This window comes from Cucurbita pepo, chromosome LG16, assembly GCF_002806865.2.
Source record: "Cucurbita pepo subsp. pepo cultivar mu-cu-16 chromosome LG16, ASM280686v2, whole genome shotgun sequence".
Classification (NCBI taxonomy): Eukaryota; Viridiplantae; Streptophyta; class Magnoliopsida; order Cucurbitales; family Cucurbitaceae; genus Cucurbita; species Cucurbita pepo.
Window position 1 is genome coordinate 159,413 of NC_036653.1, and position 25,326 is coordinate 184,738.

At 36.5% G+C, this 25,326-nt stretch overlaps 2 protein-coding genes across 2 annotated transcripts; one reads left to right on the forward strand and one right to left on the reverse strand.

The window, feature by feature from the left end:
• Positions 1-14,384: 14,384 nt before the first annotated feature.
• LOC111776729 (STS14 protein-like) lies at positions 14,385-15,103 on the forward strand. Its single transcript, XM_023656058.1, has one exon. It carries the CDS (start codon positions 14,471-14,473, stop codon positions 14,987-14,989), a length of 519 nt encoding a protein of 172 aa, XP_023511826.1. The 5' UTR covers positions 14,385-14,470; the 3' UTR covers positions 14,990-15,103.
• A 4,396-nt stretch (positions 15,104-19,499) lies between these two features.
• Positions 19,500-23,442, reverse strand: LOC111777761 (BEL1-like homeodomain protein 4). The gene is made up of 4 exons (XM_023657477.1): positions 22,285-23,442; positions 21,784-22,169; positions 21,275-21,335; positions 19,500-20,120 (listed from the first exon to the last, which is right to left on the reverse strand). The coding sequence occupies exons 1-4, from the start codon at positions 23,341-23,343 to the stop codon at positions 19,554-19,556; spliced, it is 2,073 nt and encodes a 690-aa protein (XP_023513245.1). The 5' UTR covers positions 23,344-23,442; the 3' UTR covers positions 19,500-19,553.
• Between the last annotated feature and the right edge of the window lie 1,884 nt (positions 23,443-25,326).

The window sequence follows — 25,326 nt, forward strand, 5'->3', positions numbered from 1 at the left end:
CTCATCAGCGTTCTCTACGAAAATATACGAAATCTCGATAAGCCCTTCGATCTTTTGCAGAGATTTACCTTTGAAATCTGGGCGCCGCACTGGCCTCTTCGCCAACCAAGTCGTCGCCGCCCTTCTCGCCAAAATTAGCTCCTTCGCCCAATGTGGCGACTCTTTCAACTTCAACATTGTCTTTGTCCCTTTCTCTAGGTTTCCCCTTCTACTTCTTGAGTTAGACCTATTCTCACTGGAGACAAGGCAACATTGTCGCTGAGTGACGATCCCTCTTCATGGGTTAGACACATTCTCGCCGAAGCCTAGGTAGCATCACCGCTAAGCAACGATCCTTCTGCAGTTTTCGATGGCCAAAAAAGTGTTTCTCTATGCCTCCTCCAAACCAGATTGTTGATATCTTCACGAAAAGTGTTTCTCGACCTCTCTTTGAATTTTTCAGATCCAAGCTTCACATTCGTTCAAATCCGACGCTCAGCTTATACGGGGTGTTATGGATGTTTAGTACTAAATTATAGTTTACCATATATATCATATTTGATATTTTATTATAAAACAAATATCTAGATATTTGTCTTCCTGCTTTCTCTTTATTGTTATTTCTATTTATTACTCTTTTTCATATGATTGATGACGTGAATTTAGCAAACATTCTCACTTAAGCTCTCTTCTGTGTCATAGTGATTACTTTTGTAATCATGTAGAGTATGAGATAGAACTTTCTTATCCTCTCTTCTTTTGATTCAAAAGAAACAATTATGTATGTGAGGCCGACTAACTAAATAAAATTACTGATAACAACTTCTTTAATAAACTAAAATCACACTATCAACGTGCTTTAACTACATAGAACTCTCCCACCTCTCTTATAAAATTTAGCTCTTCATACACGCTGATTTTCACAGAGAAATCAACATTTTAGTCATACAAAATTAATAGAATAAAAAAAGAGTATAAGAGATCAAGCACCTTTGTTTTAATCCTATTTGATTTGGTCTCTTCTTCCCCTTTTGTTGGCAGAATCTTTTCTTTTTTGGGAACCTTTCCCTTCTATATTGTTTATTATTACAATTTCACCTTTAATTTACTATTATTTTTCTTCAAATTTATTACAAAATCCAATTAAAATATATTTATATTCATTTTTTAACCTACCTCAATTATTTGTCGGGACAATATTAAAGTAAATTTACTATTTTATTCTCACAGCCAGATAATTTTAAATTAATAGAACAATGGATAGCTTACTAGCTAGTTCGACAATCGTACATCCTATCACAAAATAAATAATTTTGAAAAAAAATTGAAAGTACGAAATCATCTATCGAGTTGCTAGTGATAATTATTTATATGTGAAAACATTTAATTTACATGGTATTGATAAGACTATAATCATAGTAATCTCCGTTTAATTCTGGATGTTGATTGACATTCTATCTAAAAGTTTTTTTCTTTAATAAAAATCATTATTATATTTTTGTCGATTTCGATTTTATGAAATAAACTTTAGACTAAAAATAATTATAAAATAGATATGATGGTTAATAATTATTTTTGAGATCAAACCATAGATTCGTATTTAATCATATAATTTAATAATTTAAGATGTTTGAAACAATTGTAAGCAAATTAATAGAGAATCAGATGGTAGGGTGCAGCAATTAAATTTGATGGAAAAAAGGGAATCTTAGGATATTTCTTTTTTAATTATTTATTTATAAAAAAAACCATTATTATGTTATTTGGTAGAAATCCACATGGACCCCAATATTTTCATCTTAAGTGGAAAGGATAAAAATGTAAGGTTGGATGTGTAGTACTTCTCTTTACACGATTAACGCACGTTCACACGAACTCATTAGGCGGGCTCGTATACGTATCCTTTAGGCCTGTAAATGGGTCATAAGGTACGTGTCATTCATACATCACTCAAGTCATCCAACCAAGCCCAAAGGTGTGCTAATAATAAATTCACTCATTTGGTTGGCCTAAACCGAAGTCACTAAATGCTCTTGGGATTTCATGTTATATCTTATGGAATTCACTTACAACCACATATATCATATGACTATTGGTGTGACGTTGTTAGAAAAATTATATTGAAACAATAAAGGTCACACTGTGCTAGGATGAGGTAGAAAAACGTGAACTGTTAAGACCAAAGTTAGTCCAAGCCATCAATGAGGTCGTGTAATGGTCGAGGTAAGAATGCGAACGACTCAGAGTAGACAAAAGATTTAAGCTGATGTAAGATGTTCACTCTATGCTTGTGAGACATTTATAAGTCATGTATGTTAACCGAGCCATGTTCAATATACGTATGCATGTCTCATAGAAATGCTATGCAATGAAAAGAACGAAGGTATGACTTGCATCATAAGAATATGTCATGTTTTGATATTACGAACCTCATGCATTTTGTATATCGCATGCATCAAGATACTTTTCCGTTATGATTAGTATGGACGCATACACTAAGATATTACATACTATGATATTATGCGTGCTCCTTTCTCTCTATGACTTCCGACAACTTGAGTGTATGTCAGCCCAAGGGTAGGCCCAAGGGTACATATACGAGCTCACCTGATGTATTTATGTGCGCATGCATGGGCCGTGTGTAGAGAAGTACTACACATCTAACTCCATCCAAATTGGAAAGTAGAGACTAAGGCCATGATGTTTTATGAAAGGATAGGTCCTACCATGATTGCATCTTATTACATTTTTCTAACACAGTAGGGGAGCTACTTACTGATTATTTTTAAATACTCAAAGCACGTGCTACTTATTTTTCATATAAATGTAAGGTACCCATGTATAGATGACGACATATTTTCGTACATATTAAGCATGTCATGCATGTAATGACAACTTTATTTTACTAGTAAAGAAAAATAGGGTTGTTCCCAGTGTAGTAATGTCATGTACCATGTGTCTCATCTTATTGAACCATAATTCTTAACGTGGCACTTCATGCATATTGTATGCCACACAAGTGTGGATTACTCGCTAGTATATTACGTACAGACGCATACACCACGATATTATTACACGCTCCTTTCTTTTCTGTTGATTTTTTAGAACATGAGCGTATGTTAACCCATAGTCAGGTCTAGGGAGTAGTATACGAGTCCCCTTAGTGGGTTTATACAAGTGCACATAATATGTGTGTAGAGAAGTACTATGCATTCAACCCTACCTGAAAAAAAAGTAGAGTCTAAGAAACAGTAATGAAAAGTAGGTCTCATCAGTCGTTGAGTATGTTGCATTTCTCAACCCCAACCGTAAATTTCTTGAGTATTTTTAAATGCTCATCCTATGTCTATTTGTTGTTCAACTAAAGGCAAGGGCCCTGTGTACGGATAACGGTGCCTGCTGAGGAGGTCATAAAATAAAGTCACATTAGATAGTCCTAGTTCCATTTTTAGACAAGTTTAGTAGCATTTTCATCTTTGATCCTTGAAAGGGGATGCTTAACACCTCATACTCAAGATTTGGATCAGGATTCTGAATCCATATTCAACACCGACATTTTCATCTTTGAACCTTGAAAGGGGATGCATAACGCCTCATGTCCAGGATTCGAATGAGGATTCAAAATTCAGATTCGACATCGACATTTCCCTACTACATGGTCACATTACTTCTCGTTTTTAAGAGTGAAGACTATCTCCACATACCAACAAAGGCCTTTTTAATATGTGTTTCTTCCCCCTAACATACATCATAGGAGAATCCTCCAAAGGTCACTCAACATAGAATTTCTCCAAGTAGAGCACGATTCATCTTTAAAGTTCTTATGATTAAGCCATAAAAAAATGAAGGTGCATCTTATTGGTATAAGCAGTAACTTTTATGTTTTTTTAGCCATCATATCCTCATATCACTCTTATTTAGATGTGGTCATTGATTCATTTACATACTTTTCCTTTACTTATGTGTCACATGTCCACCATTTTTTTGTCTTAGTTCGTCCCTTAACCACATCTTACTGGAAGAAGTATGCTTTTATACTACCATTTTTTGTCTTAGTTCGTCCTTTAACCACATCTTACGGGAAGAAGTATGCTTTTATACTACCATTTTTTGTCTTAGTTCGTCCTTTAACCACATCTAACGGGAAGAAGTATGCTTTTATACTACCATTTTTTGTCTTAGTTCGTCCTTTAACCACATCTTACGGGAAGAAGTATGCTTTTATACTACCATTTTTTGTCTTAGTTCGTCCTTTAACCACATCTAACGGGAAGAAGTATGCTTTTATACTACCATTTTTTGTCTTAGTTCGTCCTTTAACCACATCTTACGGGAAGAAGTATGCTTTTATACTACCATTTTTTGTCTTAGTTCGTCCTTTAACCACATCTAACGGGAAGAAGTATGCTTTTATATCACCATTTTTTGTGTTAGTTCGTCCCTTAACCACATCTTACTGGAAGAAGTATGCTTTTATACCATTTGAAAAATGCTCATAAACATTGAAGAGAAGTTTTAGAGACCGAAAAAAAAAAAAAAGAGAAATTGTTAAGCTACAAGTTAAAGCAGATAACAGATGAGAAAGAATAAATCAAAAAAGGAAATGATTTATGGGGCTTAAGTAAATGAGTTTTATCTATATATCAAGGATAATTTTTTTTTTTTTTTCATTTTTAAGGATAATAATGTTATTTTGAATTATTTAAAAATGTGAAAGGGTAATTTTAAAGTTTTTTAAAAAGTCAAAATGACACTAATGAAATTTTTTTAAAGTTTAAGTGGATTTTTGAATCACTTTTTAAGTCTAATGTATTTTTAAAATAAAATTTAATAATTTATTTGACTTGAAATAATGCTTATATTAAGTCATCATTCCATGTACCAAATTAATTTTGAATGAAAATAGTTGATTAATAATAATAATAATAATAATAATAATAATAATAATAAAATATGTATATTTATAAAGAGAAGGGTAATAAATTTGGATTAGGACAAAAAAAAAAAAAATAAAATAAAATAAAATAAAATATAGAGAGTATGAATATGAGTTGAAAAGGGCAAGAAAATTGGGCGTTTATAAAAAGCGGAAAGAGGAAATGAAGAGTATTTTCATATCTGTTTTCCGTGTGAAGATCTGAGAATGGGGGTTTGCGCTTCGACGCACACAGCAACGATATCAGCGAATCCGAAGCGCGGAATGAGACTGCATCAACAGCAACAACCAAATCTGGATTCGATCAAGGTGATTCACATGGACGGCTTCATCCAGGAGTTTTCCGATCCAATCAAAGCCTCCAAAATCACATCTCACAACCCTAACTTCCTCCTCTGCAACTCCGACGAAATGTTCATCGGCAGCCGCGTCCCCTCCCTCTCCCCCGACGAAAACCTCCAACTCGGCCAAATCTACTTCCTCCTCCCGCTCTCCCTCGCACAATCGCCTCTCTCCCTCCCCGATCTCTGCAATTTCGCCATTAAGGCCTCCTCTGCTCTTCCCACGCTTCAATCTCCCTGCTTCAGGTAGTCTCGCGATGCCGCTGATTTCGATCGAATTGGAAGTCAACCGGTGAAATGGTTTGGATTTGGCGTTTTGTTATGTGTCTGTTCCATTTTAGGGCATATTGGATTAATTTGTAAAAGGCTTTGGGATTCTCATACTAAACAACGCGGATATCCCTTCCCCCAATATTTCAATTTCCTTATTTTTCCAATATATATATATATATATTTTTTTTTATATAATTTTAATTCATAGGGACAATATTACAGAGTGCATTTTTGGGCCAACCAGTTCTATTATTATAATCCAATTCCTAAATTATTTAGAGTTATTGGTACACTTAATTAATAGGATGCACTAGAACATTCCATCCAAATATTTGACAACTTTTTTATTTATTTATTTATTATTTTTATAATATTTGATAACATAAGTTTAGATCATATCATATTTGGGTCTAAATTCAAATAAACCCAAAGCAATAAAGCCCATAAAAAATTTATAAATAAGAGGGCTTATAACAAAACTTGAGATTTTGAGATTCGAAGATTTTAACGTTGTTCTTACCTCTGTGATCATATTAATATCAATTTCAAGTTCAAACTTCTACCAAACTATTTTGTTAAATTTTACAATGATTCATGTATTAGATTTTATGTTGATATTAGACACTTTCATGTAGATACACGATTAGAATCTTGAATTGGAATGTTTATTTATTTATTAAAGATCTTATTCTTTAAGATTAGTATTTCATTGATATAAATAAAAAGTGTTTCGAGATATAAATATGTCTAACAATATCTTCTCTTACTTTCCTAAAATTCATTAAATATTCATGTCATTTAATTTCTGATTCAAAACTAATTAATTGCAACCAAATTACATATTCCATATTAATGAAAAGAAAAGGATAAAATATGATTATTGATCTCTTTAAATAATTATTGATCTCTTCAAATGACATCTCTTTTTATAATTAAATCTAGTTAAACTTGAATTTTTTTTTTTTCGGGAATTGCTGATACACTCTAGACTGTCTGAGAAGGATTAGGTTGAAATATTTTAAAGGAGTTCTAAGAGATTGGTGGAGAGATAGGATCTTCTTTTTTAACTATTGTTAAAGTTCAAGGAGATGAAAAGTTAACGGTCGATAGAAGAAAATTAATGAGCTAGAAGGTTGATCCCGTTAGATGAACACGGTTCTCCACAATGGTATGATATTGTCTACTTTGAGCACAACCTCTCATGGCTTTGCTTTACACTTCCCCAAAAGGTCTGATACCAATGAAGAGAGTATTCTAGATTATAAACCCTTGATCATTCCTTGAATTAGCAGAGGTGGACTTTGATCGTCCAAAGATCCAAGAAAATCAACAAGCCAAGAGTTTATTTAGGAAGATCACAAAACCAAGCAACAATCTAGGAAGATAACAAACCGATGGTCCATCAAATAAGATCTCATAGCCAAAGACCAATGGAAGAAGATCCATAATCCAAAGGTATACAAAAAATGAACAACCAGAAAAAAATCGACCTAAGTTGATTAAAAAATCAAAACAAGTCAAAGAGACATAAAAGTCAAGAGTGATCTAAGAAGATCAATAAGAAATAGATCAACATGCTCCATAAACAATCTCTTTACAACCTCGAGTTCAATGTACGATCAGTCATGCTTTCAAAACATAAGAAGTATGCGTTCATTGAGCATTTTCATATGAATTTAGTAGTGCATCCAAAATGACAAGTTTGGGTTAATTTGAGTTGAAGGAAATGAGAGAACGACACACTTGAAAGAATTGTAGATAAAGTGTAAAGCATAGTTAAAGCCCAACATTTTTCGTTGGAGGTGCACATCAAAAAAGCCCTACATTTTTCTTTTCCTTCTTTGTTCTATCTTACCTCTCTAGTTCTTGTGGCGTTTTGTTTATGCTCTTTTGTATTCAACTTATCTTCTTCGCTTAGAGATGAATTTCATGAGGGATTGGCTCATGGTGAACAAGATTGGTGGAAAAACCCAAGTGGAGCTATGATGATGAGTAAACGAGGGGTACATGAATTAACAATGACCACATCCAAATGAGAGCGATCTTGAGGGTAGAATGACTGAGAAAGACTTAAAATAATTGAAAGTTACCACATATACCAACAAGATGTACCTTTGTTGTGACATCTGAGTAAATGAGGAATACATAAATGAACCAAAACCACATTTGAATGAGAGCGATTCTAAGAATAGGATGACTAAGAAAAACTTAAAAGGCTTATAATATGTGGTTATATGCTATATATAATAAATTGAAACCATATATATATATATATATATGCTACCTAGGCAGGGCTTTGAAATATACTTTCTGCCTTCTATGTATTCTCTCTTGTTGTATATAACTGAAGAATATAAACCTCTAGCCAATATTTCTACTTACCTTTTCTCTCTTCTAGTTTTGTCTCTTCTATTTTTGTGTTCATCTAGATCGAGTGTGTGTTGCTGTGCAATCCTAACAACTGGTACCAGAGCTAGGCGAGATTCACCACGATCTATGAAGGTGGAAAGTTCAAAGATTGGAATTGAGAAGTTCTATGGAAACGATTTCGATTTTTTGAAGATGCAGATTAAAGATTATCTATAGTAGAAAGATCTTCATGAACCCCTGTTGGGGTGAAGCCAGATACTCATGGAGCAGTGGAAGCTCAAGGATCGACAGCCTTAGGTTGATCTGATTGACACTGTCCAGAAATGTGGCGTCTAACATATCCAAGGAGAAGACAACGTTAGATCTGTAGAAGGTGTTGTCAAATATGTACGAAAAACCATCGGCTATCAACAAGGTGTATTTGATGTGGAGATTGTTCAATCTACAAATATCTGAAGGTGGATCAATTGCGGATCATATAAATGAACAATATGATTGTAAGTCTACTGAGTACGGTGGACATTAATTTTGAAAATAAAATTAAAGCATATATTTTGATGTCATTTTAACCTGAGTCTTGGGATATTGTTGCTGTCGCGATTAGCAGTTCCTGAGGATCTGAGAAACTGAAGTTCGATCAAATCTGAGATGTAGTTCTCTGCGAAAGTATTCACAAACGAGAAACTAGAGATTCATCTGGTAGTGTTCTCAGTATTGACCAAATGAGAAGAAGTAAATCGAAGGGCCCAAACGAAGGTCGATATAATCTAAGAATTGTAAATTTTTTCCAAATAGACCAAACATAACATGTTGGATTTGTGGAGAAAAAGTGTTAGAATCGCACAACAATACACACACTCAATCTAGATGAACACAAAAATAGGAAAGAGAAAATGCAAGGAGAATATTACTAAAGGTTTATATAGATGACTTCGGGCATATACAGTAAGAGAGAATGTATAGAATACAGAAAGTACATTTTCAAAGCTCTGGATATATATATAGTTCAGTTTACTAAATATAGCTTTACCAGATATAATCATGTACTACTGTATATAACTATCTACCATATATAGCTTTATCGGATATAGCTTTTTACTATACATAGTTATTTACTATTTATGACAATTTACCATATATAGCTTTACTATGTATAACGACTAACTAAACTATAAATAAGCAGCAGGCTTCATAACCTAATAATTCTCCCACTTGAAGATTGATCTAGTCAGTCAAGAATTTCATTCTCAAACGACGATGAGCATCTTCACTGCACCATACCAATTGAGACTTTGCATAACCTCAATATTCCAACATCAACACATTTTGTCAACATGTTTGCTGGATTCTTTGCACCCTCTATCTTCTCAAAACACATCACCATCTTCCACTAACCTGCAATTGAAATGATATCACCTTTTGTGTTTTATCTTTAAATAATAAATCGCGTTCCTCACCAACTGTATGACACTCTGACTATCTCTATAAATAATCTTTTCGTACTGCTTCTTGTCCAATTCTTTCAGATAGTCAGTCATCCATATCCTCTTCTTTCCAGCTTCATCTATTGCCATGTACTCAGCCTCAATACAACACATTTTTAAAGCCTAGACATCCCATCATTCATGCCTTGCTCCCACTTAGTTGTATCCTCCAACTATAGGGCCTCATCAAAGGGCTCTGGTTCCCTTTCATCAGCAACAGATAGTGTAATGAAGGTACATATATATTTGGTACTCTGATAGTACTGGATGATCTTCTCAACATCGGTTCAGGCATCACTTGCTCTACCGCTGGTTCCTCTTCAACAGTCTCAGAAGTTCCTTGAGTATCTGCTACAATATCACTAGGTGATTTTTTTCGCAACTCAAGCTCAACTCCCACTTGCTTCGTTGTCTTGGAATCTTGCTCCACATCTGGCTTCTCAGCAGTAGTCTCAGGAGTTTCATGAGTATCTGCTACAACATCACTAGGTGAGTTTCCCTGCAACTCAAGCTCAACTTCCACTTGCTTCATTGTCTTGGAACCTTGCTTCACATCTTGTTTCTCAACTGTAGTCTCAGGTGTTTCATGAGTATCTGCTACAACATCACTAGGTGAGTTTCCCTGCAACTCAAGCTCAACTCCCACTTGCTTCTTGGTTTTGGAACCTTGCTCCACATCTGCATGATCATTTCCTACCGCAGTTTCTTCAATTCTCTGGTAGTCCTTGTGAAGATAACTCGTTTCTGCTTGCTCATAACGTAGTTCTCACAACGACCCACATCAAAAGATTTCAGACCTTCTAAAAGTTCTTCGTAGCCAGCATCTTCATTCATTTCACACTCACATGTTGAAGTCTATTGTGTCATAGACTTGAATTTGAAGCACTCTCAACAACAGCAGCCATGTTCATACACTCTGCAATGATGTATAAAATTCAAGATTTTATGCCACGTGCTACCACCATAGCACCCTTCATAATCTTCCACGAACTCTTCCCTAACTATGTTGCATAACCTGTGTTGTCCAACTGACCAATAGAGATTAGGTTCTTCTTCAGACTAGGAATATATCTAACATCCTTTAATGTCCACTGATTTCCTGCCGAAGTTTTTATGCAGACATCCCCTTTTTCTTTAATCTCCAAATGTTTGTTGTTGGCAAGATACACCTTCTCGAAATTTTCACACTTGAAATTTCTAAACAACTCTTTATTTGGAGACGAATGAAAAGATGCACTTGAATCCAAAATCCAGGATTCAATCGAACTGTCCACGTTGAGGTTTAAAGCATCTCCAATGTCTTCTGCTGAATTTATAGAATCATCATCATCTCCACATTTGTGATTCTGCTTCCTCCTTGGTCTTGTACAATCTGTCCGAAAGTGACATTTTTCTCCACAATTCCAACATGTTACGTTTGGTCTATTTGAAGATTTTCCTCGGTTCTTTGATTTTGATCGCCCTTTGTTTGGGCCCTTTGGTTTACTTCTTCCCCGTTGGTCAACACTAAGAGCACTACTAGATGAATTTCCAATTTCTCGTTTGCGAATACTTTCGCTGATAACTACATCTCGAATTTCATCAAGCTTCAGTTTATCAGATACTCGAAAACTGCTAATTGCGACCACAACAGTATCCCATGACTCGGGTAAAGATGACATCAAAATCAAAGCTTTAATTTCATCCTCGAAATTAATTTCCACCGAACTCAGTTGACTTACGATCATATTGAATTCATTTATATGATCAACAATAGATTCACCTTCAGAAATTTGTAGATTGAACAATCTCTGCATCAAACACACATTGTTCATAGTCGACAATTTTTCGTACATATTCGACAGCGCCTTCAATAGATCTGACGTTGTCTTCTCCTTGATAATGTTGAACGCCACGTTTCTGGATAGTGTCAAACAGATCAACCCTAAGGCTTGTCGATCCTTGAGCTTCCACTGCTCCGTGGTCATGGTATCCGGCATCACTCCCAACAGGGGTTCGTGAAGACCTTTCTGATACAGACAATCTTCAATCTGCATTTTCGAAAAACCAAAATTGGATCCATCAAACTTCTCAATTTCAATCTTTAAGCTTCCCATCTTCACAAATCGTGGTGAATTTTTCCTTGCTCTGATACCAGTTGTTAGGATTGCAAAACAACGCACAAACTCGATCTAGATGAACAGAAAGAACAGGATAGAGAAAATGCAAGGAGAATATTGGCTAAAGGTTCGTATTGATAACTTCAGGCATGTATAGTAACAGAGAATATAGAGAGTACAGAAAAGTAAATTTTCAAATCTCTGCCTGAGGGGATATATATATAGTTCCCTTATTATATATAGTTTTACTAGATATAACCATCTACTATATATAACTATTTACCGCTTTACTGAATATAGCTTTTTACTATACATAGCTATTTACTATTTATGACAATTTACTTTATATGTCATTTACCATATATAGCTTTACCAGATATAGCTTTTTACTATACATAGCTATTTACTATTTATAACAATTTACTTTATCTGCATATAGCTTTACTATGTATAATCGTTGACTAAATTATAAATAAGCAGTAGGCTCCATAACCTAACAAAAAGGTCGCTTTCGGACAAATTGTACCAGACCAAAGAGGAAGCAGAATCATAAGCCAGAGGGTGACGATGATTCTATAAATTCAGTAGAAGACATTAGGGATTCTCTAATCCTCAACGCGAACAACCCGATTGAATCTTGAATTTTAGATTCAGATGCATCTTTTCATTTGTCTTCAAATAAGGAGCTATTTCGAAATTTCAAATCTGCAATTTTGAGAAGGCGTATACAACAAAGCTTTGGAGATTGAAGGAAATGGGAATATCTGCGTAAAAATTATCGTAGGAAATCAGTGGACATTAAATGATGTCAGATATATTCCTGGTCTCAAGAAGAATCTGATCTCTATTGATTAGTTGGATAACACAGGTTATAAAAGAGTTTGAGAAGAGTTCGTGGAAGATTGTAAAGCGTGCTATGGTGGTAGCACGTGGAACAAAATCTAGAACCTTATACACCACTACATTATGTATGAACATGACTGCTGTAAGAACATGCTGGTTGTGAAAGGAGTTTTAAATGGTCTAAAATATGTTTATATGGGTCCTTGTGAGAGCTGCGTTATAAGTAAACAGAAACAAGTTAGCTTCACAAAAGCTGCCAGAGAATTGAAGAAAGTGTAGTTAGAAATGGTCCATACAGACAGTTGGAAACCATCTTCAGTTCCATCACTCGACAGATCAAAGTTTTACGTCACCTTCTTCAATGATTTCAGCAGAAAAGTGTGAATTTATTTCCTTAAATGCAAGTTAGATGTGTTTGCCACCTTCAAGAAGTGGAAAGCTGAAGTTGAAAATCAGACTGGCTTGAAGATCAAATGTCTGAGGTCTGACAATGGAGGAGAGTACGATTAGTCAGAATCAAAACATTTTGTGTAGCTGAGGGAATTAGATTAACGAGGATAGTTCCCGGTAAAGCAAACAAAAAAATGGTGTTGTTGAAAGGATGAACAGAACATTGAATGAGCGGGCAATGAGTATGAGAATTCATTATGGATTACCAAAGACATTCTAAGCCGATGTTGTAAATACAGGAGTCTACTTGATCAATAGAGGGTCGTCAATACTCTTGGAGTTCAAATAGCCAGAAGAAGTATGGACAGAAAAAGAACTCAAGTACTCTCACTTGAGAACTTTTGGCTCTACTGTGCATGTTCGTGTTGATCCAGAGAAGAGTGACAAGCTTGACGCTGAGTTATAGAGTGTTATCTCATAGACTATGATTCTGACATGTTCGGGTACAAATTTTAGAATGACAAGAACCAAAAAGTCTTGAGATACTATGACGTGACTTTTGATAAAAATGTCATGTATAAGGACAAAAATAAGAAAGGTTTTGGACAACGAAGCAAGTGGGAATTGAGATTGAGTTGCATAACAACTCACAGAGTGATGTTGTAACAAATACTCAAGAAACTTTTGAGACTGTTGTGAGGAACCAGAGGTGGAGCAAGTGACACATGAGAAGGTGTTGAAATGATCATCTACAGCTACCAGAGTACCAGATAGGTATGTACCTTCATTACACTATATGTGCTGACAGAACTAGAGCCCCTTGATGAGGCCCTACAGTTGGAGGATACAATCAGGTGGGAGCAAGTCATGGATAATGAGATTAATTGGATGTCTAGACTTCAGAATTGTGTTGTTCTTTCTGAGGCCGAATCCATGGCAATAGTTGAAGATGGAAAGAAGATATAGATGAGAGACTATCTAGAAGAATTAGGCCAGAAGTATTTCGAGAAAATTCTTTAAACAAATAGTGAGAGTGTCATATAGTTAGTGAAGAACAGTTTATCATATAAAAACAAAACACAGAAGGCGATACCATTTCACTCGCAGGTTAGTAGAAGATGGTGATGTGTTTCGTAAAAAGATAGAGGGTGCAAAGAATCCAGCAAAAATGTTGGCAAAATATGTTGATGTTGGAACATTGAGGTTGTGCGAAACCTCAATTGGCATGATGCATTGAAGATGTTGATAGTCGTTTGAAAATAAAATTCTTAGTTGACTGGATCATTCTCGAATTGGGAGAAGAGTTGGGATATGGAGTTTACTGAAACCTCAGCCAACTTTTGAAGATGTACTTTCTGCGTTCTCTATAATCTCTCTCGTTATACATACCTGAAGTCATAAATATAAACCTTTAGCCAAAATTTCGAAAAGGGAGTTTGTTGTTTGAATTTGAACATGGTTTAGGGTAACAAGTATGTTCCTTACATATGAGTTTGATACTCTCAGCTCATCCGTTAGAAGGCTAGTGGACATCGCAGCTGGATTCTCGCACCAAAATCAGACATCTTATGCAATTCATTACATATATAAACATCATTTCGTTTTTAAGTATTTGTCAGACTAAAGCTTATAAAAACAAAATGATAAATGTTCCACTTATCCATTCCAAAAATAACCCTAATCCCCAAATTCCTGTTTTCCTATAAGATCCCAACACAACCTCTCACTCTCCTCACGGGACTCACGCCTTGGGAAATGGCGATTAATCAAACGATTCTTCCGCTTCTAGCCTTGCTACTATTCCAATTACTCGTACACCACCAGATTTCAGCAGCCGCGGCGGCACCGACGGCGGCGAGTGAGTACTTGGAAGCCCACAACCGCGCAAGAGCAGAGGTGGGGGTGGATCCACTGCGGTGGAGCGAAAAACTAGCCAATCTCACAGATCGGCTGGTCCGATTCCAACGCAACCAAAAGGGGTGCGCGTTCGCGGATCTGAGCGGCAGCAAATACGGCGGAAACCAGATGTGGGCAAGTGGACAGACTCTGACGCCGCAGGCGGCGGTGGAGGAGTGGGTTAAAGAGAAGGCGTTTTACAATCACACGAGCAACACTTGCGTGGGAGAGCACCACTGTGGGGTTTACACTCAGGTGGTGTGGCGGAAGTCGGCGGAGGTTGGTTGCGCTCAGGCGACTTGCCGGAAGGAAGGGATTAATTTGACCATATGTTTCTATAACCCCCCCGGGAACGTCGTCGGTGAAAGTCCGTACTAGATAAGGCTCAACCTTTTGTATTTTCCCCCCCCCGTAGTGAAAGGTGAGGACATAAGGTTGTTGGAATGTAATGTGACGTCGTTTCAATAAATGCTGCTTTCCATTTTCATCTTACTTACTTTTAATGCCTTCTTTTGTAGATCGCTGAATTTAAAATTATTTTCGTAAATAAATATCTTATTTAATTAATTTTGTCTTGGGAATGAGGTTTTTTAATTTTTTTTTAATAAAGGTAAAATATGTTAATGTACTCTTAAANACATAAAAATATTTTAATTAATAAAGAAACATACTGGGATCTTTTCTATCATAGTATGATATGTAGTAGACTGAACATCATCTTAATAGATGGACATCACTGGTAGAAGGTTAGTTGTCAACTCTTCCACACGGCTATAGAGTCAGAATCTGAGGAGAGCGACCCCACATGTGCTTGCCAACTACTACGTCTACTCATGTGGTCCCTCACCCCTCTCAAGACGGGTTTACAATATTAAGACCCTGTCTAGGAGACCTTTGGCCATTTCCACACACGATAATGACACATAGTCTTCTTAATGTGCTACTCTAATTGGCCTACACCTAGCTCAAAAATACTACTCCTGTGGACCTTCCACTTGGTAGAGCGGCGCTGTTAAATTTGACCTAGGTTGTTGATAATGCCATTGAGGTGCTAGGGTGGATAAGGTGATGAAGACTATGATGACACCATTCACATTGCTAGTGCCTTAGAGAGCTTCCTTAGTCAGGTTGATTTTGACCCTTCATTGATGTACGTCGAAATGAATAATCGAAACAGAAAGAATAGTATGAGGGGAGAATTGGTAGATTGTTGAAAATAATTATTTGTGGAAAACATTCCTACTCATTGTTAGGACGGATCAAGAAGAGATTAGTGGGGTGGAGTATGGACATTCATACTCAACATTCATACAAGAAAATAATCGTTTGTGGAAAACATTCATACCATACATAATATTATCTCATGAACTTGTTCCACAAATTACATCTCCTAAATTTGTTCCATTTGTTCGATGTCCAATTTTTCTTATGCTTTGGACCTTCTTCTAAGCTTCCTTGGTTGAGATGATAAGGCTGATGAAGCCCCAACATTTTTTTCTCGGTTATACTTCATTGATTTTATTGTCAAGCACTAAGCACCATATTTGCACCATACCTCTTTTGGTGAGTGGGATACCCATCTTGTGATAGGAAAAAGCACGTGGATGAGTTGAAACAACAATAGACTCATGTTTGATAAGGGAGTCGGTCCTTTCATGAACTTGTGGACACCGATCGAATGCCCAAATCGGTCCATCAACTTAGGTAATAAGTTTCTTAAGTCCAGGGATGTGGCTACTTCAGGCGATGCTCTATTCTTTAGAACAATTGCAGACGAAAACTGTGGTAAGTTTAGACTGATGTCATCATCCATACCCTCGAGGCCTCTCGAGTTGCTAGCAACCATGACAATTTTTTGTTCATAATTATATTACCTCCATTCCCTTAAGAAAACGGTGGATAATGAAAACTATTGAATGTCACTTTCATCAATTCTGCCATTGCCGTTCTATAGATCACCACAAAGCTCGGATATTGTATTAATGGCCTTGAAGTGATTTTCAATACAATGATCAAACTCCAAAACCTTAATCTTGGGGCCATCAAAACGACGTGAAAGTTGCTCTTTGTTGATTGAAGTAGCCTTCAGTTTCTTCTTAGCTCTATTCTTTTGTTCCTTCTTCTCCTGGTCCACTGGTTGGTGGTTGGTAGATGGCAGTAAGAGTTATCCTTTTCTATTGCTCCTCAACGTTATCACCATACTCTATAGCATCTCACATACCCTATGTTTATAAATTAACACCTAGGTAAACAGAGTCCCATCGAACGCCACACCCGTTCTAATATGTAGCATAAGCGAGTTAATTGGGCTCACAAACCATGCATGTTCAACCCATTTAAATGCCTCAAAAGTCTTGTTTATAAGAGGCAAGAGGGCATGGTTTTAAGTGAGGCCACATGCCCATGTCCTTAAAAGCCGCAAAATAAGGTAAGCTCAACCCGGAGGGACGGCAGCCCTCCTTAATTAAGAAAGATAAACATATCAAAATTTGGACGTATGCCATTAATGGACACACAAGAGACAAATAAAGCATTGAGGTGGTTTCAAAATTGAGTCATCATTATCATGGGCCTCAAGAACCCTAATTATCGGCCCACATTTTATGTTCTCAACAAAGACAGCCCACTCATAGGGCCCCTCCACGCCAGAGACCCACATTTAATTTCACATTTATCTTCCCTATTCAATTTTGGGCATTAAATAGATACCCAACTTGGGCGCTCCTCATCCCTATCAAGACTTTTGTAATATCAAACTCATAGGCCTGAGCCATGTTGTTGATGAATTAGCTATCAATCCAAGCACTACTAAGCAAGGAGATTTATGATCCTTTGGTTAGTTAATGAATTCCTCATATGTATGGTCCAATAATATTATGAACTCCAGGATCGACCCATTAAATTTAATGAACTTATTGTAATTTGACGGAATAATTTTGAATAATTTCTCCAACCCTTCATTATTTTTCTATTTAATTATGCCCCAATAACATATAAGACCAACAGGACCACATTTGTCTCTCCACTCTAATTGAAGATAAGATGTTTTTTTTAATTAATGTGCAATTAATACAGAGTGAATTTCATGTATACACTTGGTATACAACCAAGTACAATAAATAGCTCCATGTTCATTTTCATTCCTCGGGCCGTTACTTTTTTTTTTTTTTACAAAATTTCTAGTTCGTAGATCATGTATCAGTAACTGCATCTAATGTTTTGATAGTATGAAATATTTTATTTTTGTCATGATCGATTAATATGCTATAGTTATGCATACGACACATTCAAACTATCAAACTTTAGAACGGTAGAATGAGGGAGAAAGTAGAAATTGGGTGTTGGTTGAAGGAGAAGGAAGGAAAGTATATGGATTAGAGGTGTTTTCTCAAAGGGAAAGCAACAACAGACAAATGTTTGTAGAAAGATAGGTGAAGGGTTCTTGTTGCTTCAAATTTTATTATTTTCGTTTCTAAGCTAACTTAAACATGCATGTCATTGCTATTTTCCAACAATATTTCCATTTGGAAACTGGTTTTGAGAGACAAGCAACAAACACAAAAATCTCCAAAAAAGAATTAGAAAACAAGTGGAAGTAAGGGCGTGTACGAATTCAGTTGGGTTGAAAAAATCTTCTGGATCAACTCGAAATTTCAGATTGGTTGAGTTTGTAACCCAAGCAACCTGACAGTTTACGACCCAACCTAATTAAAAGCCTCTTTTTTTAAGTGGGATTAAGTTAGGTTGTCTGACTATTCTTTTTTTTAGGGTTTATCTTCTAGGTTTTTAAAAGTAGGGCAGAGTTTAGTTGTAACTCTATTTTCGGGTTGGTTAGATTGACTCAACAAAACAAATGTCTGCCTCCAAACCAAACCCAATTTTCGATTTTCTAAAAATTTTACAAACCCAAGTTGAAAACTCTAACTCAACTCAACTTTTATGGTTTGTGTTGGGTAATTCAAGTTGGTTGTATTATTGAAGCATATGAATAACTCTAATTGAAAGAGTTGCTATAAATCGATGGAAGTTAAAATAAAATTTTGCAAAAAGTAGTATAAAATATATATAAAAAATAGAATTGATATGACCAAGACATCGATCATCCAATATAAATTTCAAGGAAAATGAGAAGAAAATGTTGGTCAAATTATCATAAGATATTATAATTTATGTCACATTAAACAAGAATCAAGCCTTGGTTAGATGGTTATAAATTTTGGGTGATCATAATTAACTATGATATTTCAAATTATGGTCAAAACATTTTTGCTTTTTTAAGCGAAGGAATAAGTTTTTTTTTTTTTTTTTTTNCCATTCGTAGTTTAGGTTGCTTGACATTATTGATTTTGAATCTGGAACAAGTGTTTTTGCTTTGAAATATTTGATGAACAAAATAATCCGAATCTTATTTTCTCTTATAGTGATTCTTACGAAGAACACATTTAAATTTTGTTATTAACGTTAGAGTGAATCCATATGTAAATAATATTAAAGTACATAAACCGTTGATATTGATTTGATTAGAGTGAGAGGAAAGTAATTAATTGTATAATGAAACTTCATAAACACTTCAATTTGGGTGTACTAATATTGTGAGGTTCATTAATTAAAATATATAAGCCTATAAGTGATAATAAATAATTACTAATCTCCCTAATATAAAGTAGTTAGGAAGTACAACACAATCAAAACTAGATACAGATGCATTATATTTAATTAATATATGCCACCATCTAAAATTCCTTAATAAAATGGCTTAATAGGGGAAATAAACAAAATAATAATAATAATAATAATAATAATAATAATGATTATTTTTCACTTGTTTTTGTTCTTCTTAAATATATATATATATAAGAGAATAGAAAATAAAAAAAATAAAAAAAAATTGTGTTTAAACTGTGTCTATATTAAATTATATATATATGAAATTGTATTTAATCTAACACTCTCCAAACTCGGATCTCAGGGAGAAAGAAGGGTTTTTATCGGGGATATTTCCGGCGTGGCGTAAACCTAATGTGAGCGACACGTCACCCGTGGTGGTCCCGAACCTTATAAGCGTGGTGGGCCCCTGGATGTCAGACGTGGCAGAGGTGTTTGTGGTCCCGAATTGATGATCAGGTGCAGTGAGAACGCTGACTCGCCGACACGTGTCTTGCAGCTCTGAATCATAGTGGGTGGCGGGAAAGCAGTTTGCCACCATCGATGGAGTTGGCGGCGCCTGGGAGGAATACTGTTGGTTTTGCGAGAAGGGTGGAGGATGGCTTAGGGTGGTGTGATCAAGTCCTTTGGGTGGTGGTGGTGGTGGTGGAGTGGCGTCGGACGGCGGCGTTGGAGTTTGTGAAAGGGCATTAGAGGTAATTGGATGGGGGTTGGTTTTTGTGTCCTCATCTGTATTATCCTCATCATCATCATCTTCTTCTTCTTCTTTGGCTTCTTGTTGGTACATCTCTTCCACCATGGGTTTCCACAACCGAACCCTGGCATTAATGAACCAGTTTGATACCTGCATAAAAACATCATTTTTTATTCATTCATCTCTCTATCACTACCAAATTACCATAAATAAATATTAAAACCCTTTTTTTTTTTTTTTAAATTATTTTAAAAGTCCCATGTTTCCCAACTCCCTATAAAACTATTCAACAATGCTAAAGATGTCTTGTTTAGATTTTTTAGCTTAAGATTTTTAAAATGTTTTTGACGGGGAGGGTTGTTACGCACCCTTATAAATAATGTTTTGTTATTCTCTCTAATTAATGTTGGATCTTAAAATCCCACTTTCGAGGCTCAGCGTCTTCGCTAACACTTGTTTTCTTTTATAATTGATATGGGAATCCTCAATCTACTCATACTGAGTTCAATCTCTTTGCTGACACATCACTCGATATTTGGGTTGAATCTAAAGAGGACAACACAGGGAGAGGTAGTAAAAGTGGGAAAATGGGGAGTTAATCAGCCAACTTTTAGAACATAATAATGGCAGGAGAGGGTAAGAAGAGCGGCAGGCGGCAGGCAGGCAGGCAGGCAGCGGCAGCGAAGTAACAGCCGCTGGGTTCTGGTGAATGGCGATGACAAGGGGCAGTCTGACAATGAAGGAAAAGTTTTGAAAGGGGTTTTGAATGAAAAGGTGGGAGACTCCATTAATGAATCAACACACTAGAGTTGTGTATCCATTGATTGAATACAAAATGAAATTACCCTTTTTATTCCCTTTACATATGCATCAATCCAAACCCACAACTCTACTTTTGCCTTTGCCCTTGCCTTTCCCTTTTCAATTCGTACTAAATGGACATTTCAAAGCTTCTACTTCCTAACATGTAAACTGTGTTCTAATACAACCCAACATCCGAAAACCTAGTAAAAACGAAGCTTAGCTTAACACTGAAATAGAAGCTTTCTTAAGTTTGTTTTCTTTTCTTTTCTTTTGTTACAATTAATATATATTTTTATTTTATTTTATTTTATTTCTGTGTCCCTCCGTTTGTAGCTACTGTACTTAGTGCTCAACATTAATTAGTGTTCAGAATTTTTGTGTTTGTAGTACGTGAAGAAACAAAGAATCCAAGGACCAGACACACAACAAAACAACGAATCTAATGTTTTGGTCTTAAATTCTGAGTTTGATGAGAGAGAGAGAGAAAGACGTGTACTCACCTGGTTTCTTGACAAACCAGTCTGCCTAGCCAACAAATGCTTATCAGCATCACTAGGGTACCTGAGAAAACAAAGAAATTTGAGCTTGTTTTACTTTAAACGTAGCTTTTGGAGTGTCAAAATCTAAGTCAGAGATGATTTGTAGCTCCCCAATTATCGATTAAATTGGTTGCTCTCCCCCTCCCCTCCCCTCCCCTCCATCATTATCATCATCATCTTGGCCGCCCAGTGAGTGAGTGAGTGAGTGAGTTTTAATGCACCTCCCTCACTAGCTTGCCTTTTCCGACACCTTTTACCTCACCGACCATTTTTCACATCCTAGGACACTATATCACTGTTTGATTCCCCTTTCATTTCCACCTTTCTTCTACTCACTTACCCTCACTTACCCCTTAACTTCACTAACTAATGCTCACATAATATTATTCAATTTGAGCATAAGCTCTCGTGACTTTATTTTGGAGTTAAAAGTGAAATATTTGTTAAGAGAGAGTAAGAAAGATACGCACGGATGAAGGAAATGCTCGAAGAGCCAGGCGCGCAAGATGTTGACGGAGCGTTCGGGGAGGCCGCGTTGAGGACGCCAAGCTTCTTGATCCATGATGCCCATTTGGTGGAAGGCTCGTTGCTGTCTCAGCCTTTGCTCCAACAGCTTAAGCCTTGGAGTCTCTCCCTTTGTTATTCCAGAGGCTCTTCCCCCATCTTTGTCCCCTAACATCTCGCAGCTTTGCTTCAGCTGCCCTACTATTGCGTCCTTCAGACACCTGAAATGCCTCGACATCGCCTTCTGCGCCAACGCCGTGTATGCCACCGCCGCCCCCAACCCCATCACCTCCTCGAATGAATTCACCACCATTTGCATCTGCTCGCAGTAATGGTTGTATCTTCGATCCACCTGCATTTCCATTTTCCCAACACCAAATTTCTTCAATCAAACCTTTAACTATACAATTCCCCAAATAATTAGAAAATCAAAAATTAATAAACACATAGACAAAGATTTTACATGCCTCATCAAGCATAGACAACAGTTTGACCTTCCTCCTCTGGTGTTCGATTCTATCAGCTGCTGACAAAGCTGGCTGCGGCTGATGATCTTTTGCGGCGGAGGAAGAGACTCCGGCGCCGTCACCGCCGTGGGAATTGGAGTTGGAGGGCAAATTTGATTTGTTCCTCTTAAATTGACCTCTTCCAACGCTACAAAACTCCTCCAATAATTCTTGTGCAGCTTTAACATACTTTGAGTTTCTCAACAAGTTGACAACTCCCAATGGATTAGACGACCCAATTCCGACATGAACATGTTGGGGGTGATGGTGGGTTTGATAAAGTAACCCACTGGCGCTGTCACCCATTCTCAATTCCTCAGCTTTTGCAGCCTCCAAAGACGATGACAACGACAGCGAAAGACGGCCTTCATTAGGGTTTGAAGAAGAATGGTCTCCTGTTTCTTGGTCCGGAACCACACCCCACGTGAATTGTCCAAAAGACCCTCCTGAACCTGGGTTTGGAAGAAGCATGTGAAGCGTGGACGAGACTGCCGGTGGCGGCGGCGGTGGAGACGGCGACCGAGGGTTAGGGTTCATCAGAAAAAGCTGCATGGCAACCGCTGAGTCAGCTGCGTTCATCGCTTCCCGATTCCCATACAACTCCGTCTGTGGCGGCGGCGGTGGCGGTGGAGCCGGAGGAAAATTGAACATTTCCGATAAAATTCCAGCCGAATCGTAGACGTGGTGGAGCGCCGCAGCACCGGCAGATTGGTCATCATTGTCGTCGTCAATTCCGACTAACGATGGCGGATGGGGCGGCGGGTGGAAGCCTTGAAGTCTAAGCTTCTCCTTCCGGATCTGGTGGGCTATGTGTTGGTAGTGTTGCTGAGGGTCTTGGTGGGCAGTGGAGGATCTATCAAAGCCATTGGAGAAGGGCGTGAAGAAACCTGCTGCCGCCGCCGCCGCCGCCGCCGCTTGCTGGTAGTCTTGTTGTGACATAGAATCACAATCAAATTCTTCAAATTGTTGCAGAAAAATGGTGAAAAACAAGAATTGAAGAGGTTGGGCTACAATTCCCATATCATAAAATCCTCATAATTCCCTTTCATCATCATAATCATCATCATCTTTCTCCAAATTTTTCAACACACAAAAAAAAGAGAACTTGTTAGAAGGAGGAGGAGGAGGAGGCAAAGGACTTGAGATATCATTTTCATTACACTCCAATTGAAAGGTTGTTCTTCAATTCTTCCCATTTCTCTCTCTCTCTCTCTCTCTCTCCTCCTGTCTTTCTCTTTCCTTCCTATCTTTTCTTTTAAGGGGCTACAATTCGCCTTAGACCCGCCTCCTCCTATTAACAATCACGAATCTACATAATGGTATCATAACCTCTCCTATCTTTGCTTTTAGCTTTACTAAAATGAATTTTTTTAATTTTTATTATATTTCTCTAAAAATATGAAAAGGAGAGGTGAATTCCCCAAAATGCCCTCCCACCCTACCCTCCATCCCAGTTCATTGACCGAACCAGACACGTCAGTAAATAAAAGGTTAAATCATTATAACATATGATAATAAAGGGATAAGGATAGTACAAAGTCCCCTCAATCATCCGGCTTCTGAAATGTCGGTAATGCCATACCCGGATCGTTAAATCCGCTGTGTTCAGCGAGGGTAAAAGGGTAATTTCAAGAGGGAATTATTAGCAACCCCGAAGAGACAAAACTCAAAAAGGGATTGTAGCAGTGAAAGCCACACGTAACCGTTTCATGGTTTTGGATTCTCTAAATTACCAATCTACCCTCCTCCCACACACTAATCCACCAAATTCTCTCCTTACAACTCCAAGGGTCAATAACGTCCTTAAATTTTTGTTTTAGAGAAGAAGAGAATATTTATGTTTAAAATTTGAATTAATTAAATAAATTTCACAATTTTAAGAGGAAAAAAAAAATGGAATTGAATTACAGAAATTAGTAAAGAATTAATAAGAATACTATTTTAGAGTATACATATAATGAGTCAACGAATATTTTGGAATTTTGTAGTTTATATAAAAGTTTTCCAGAAATGTGTTGTAATTATGTATTATTAAACTAAAAAATGGAAATAAATGGAATCAAAAAAAGAAAAAAAAAAGAGTTTTCTTAAAATTAAAGAAAACATATCAATAAAATAAAAAAATAAAAAAATGTATTTGAAGCTGTGCTACCAAACCCAAATCAAGAACAAAATCAAAACTACTTTAGTTTCCAACTGCAAACCGGATTGATTTGTGACATTTCAACCCGCTCCTCAATTTCTCCTATTTATTTTTTATACATTAATATAATTCAATTATTTTATTCGACTCTGTCTCTTACTTATATACTCATGGTATTCCCCTTAATTAGCGGAGGTGCAGAGTATTGTTGCACGTGCCCCTTCTACCTTGGTGATTATTTTGCAGAATATGATACTAATTAATACCGTAATTATAAAGAAAAGAAAAAAAAAAAAAAAAAAGAGAGAGAGGAGAAGAAGGGGTTAGGGAGTTTGATTTAAATCCAAGTAACCACCATGCACCTTCCTCACCCTCTTAAATCTTTCTAACCAAACCAACCACTCTAAACTTCAACCATTTCAACTAACAATTCTCGCAGATAAACACACTCCATAGTTCATAATTATTACCAATGGAATAGCGAAAAGAGAGTAAGGACAAACCATATTACTGGTCTAAGAGAGCTCACACGTATAAGCTCGTGTGACTTTGTTTTTTTATCAATAGAGGTAGCGTTTCTTATTTATATACCTATCATCTTTTTCTTTAATTAAGAATGTGAAGCTCCAACAAAGGAAAAGACGATGGTTGAGAGTGACGATCGATGGCAATAGATAGTACTAGAAGACAATTACTATTGGCTGAATGAGAGATGGAGGAGAAGACTGATATTTTCTTATATCAAATTCTCTTATAAAGGTTTGGGTGGGGAATAAATATGATTTTTTTAAATAATTTTATCTAAGAATATGACAACCCAACCGAAAACAAAAGGTTGGATTAGGTTGAATTGTAAACTC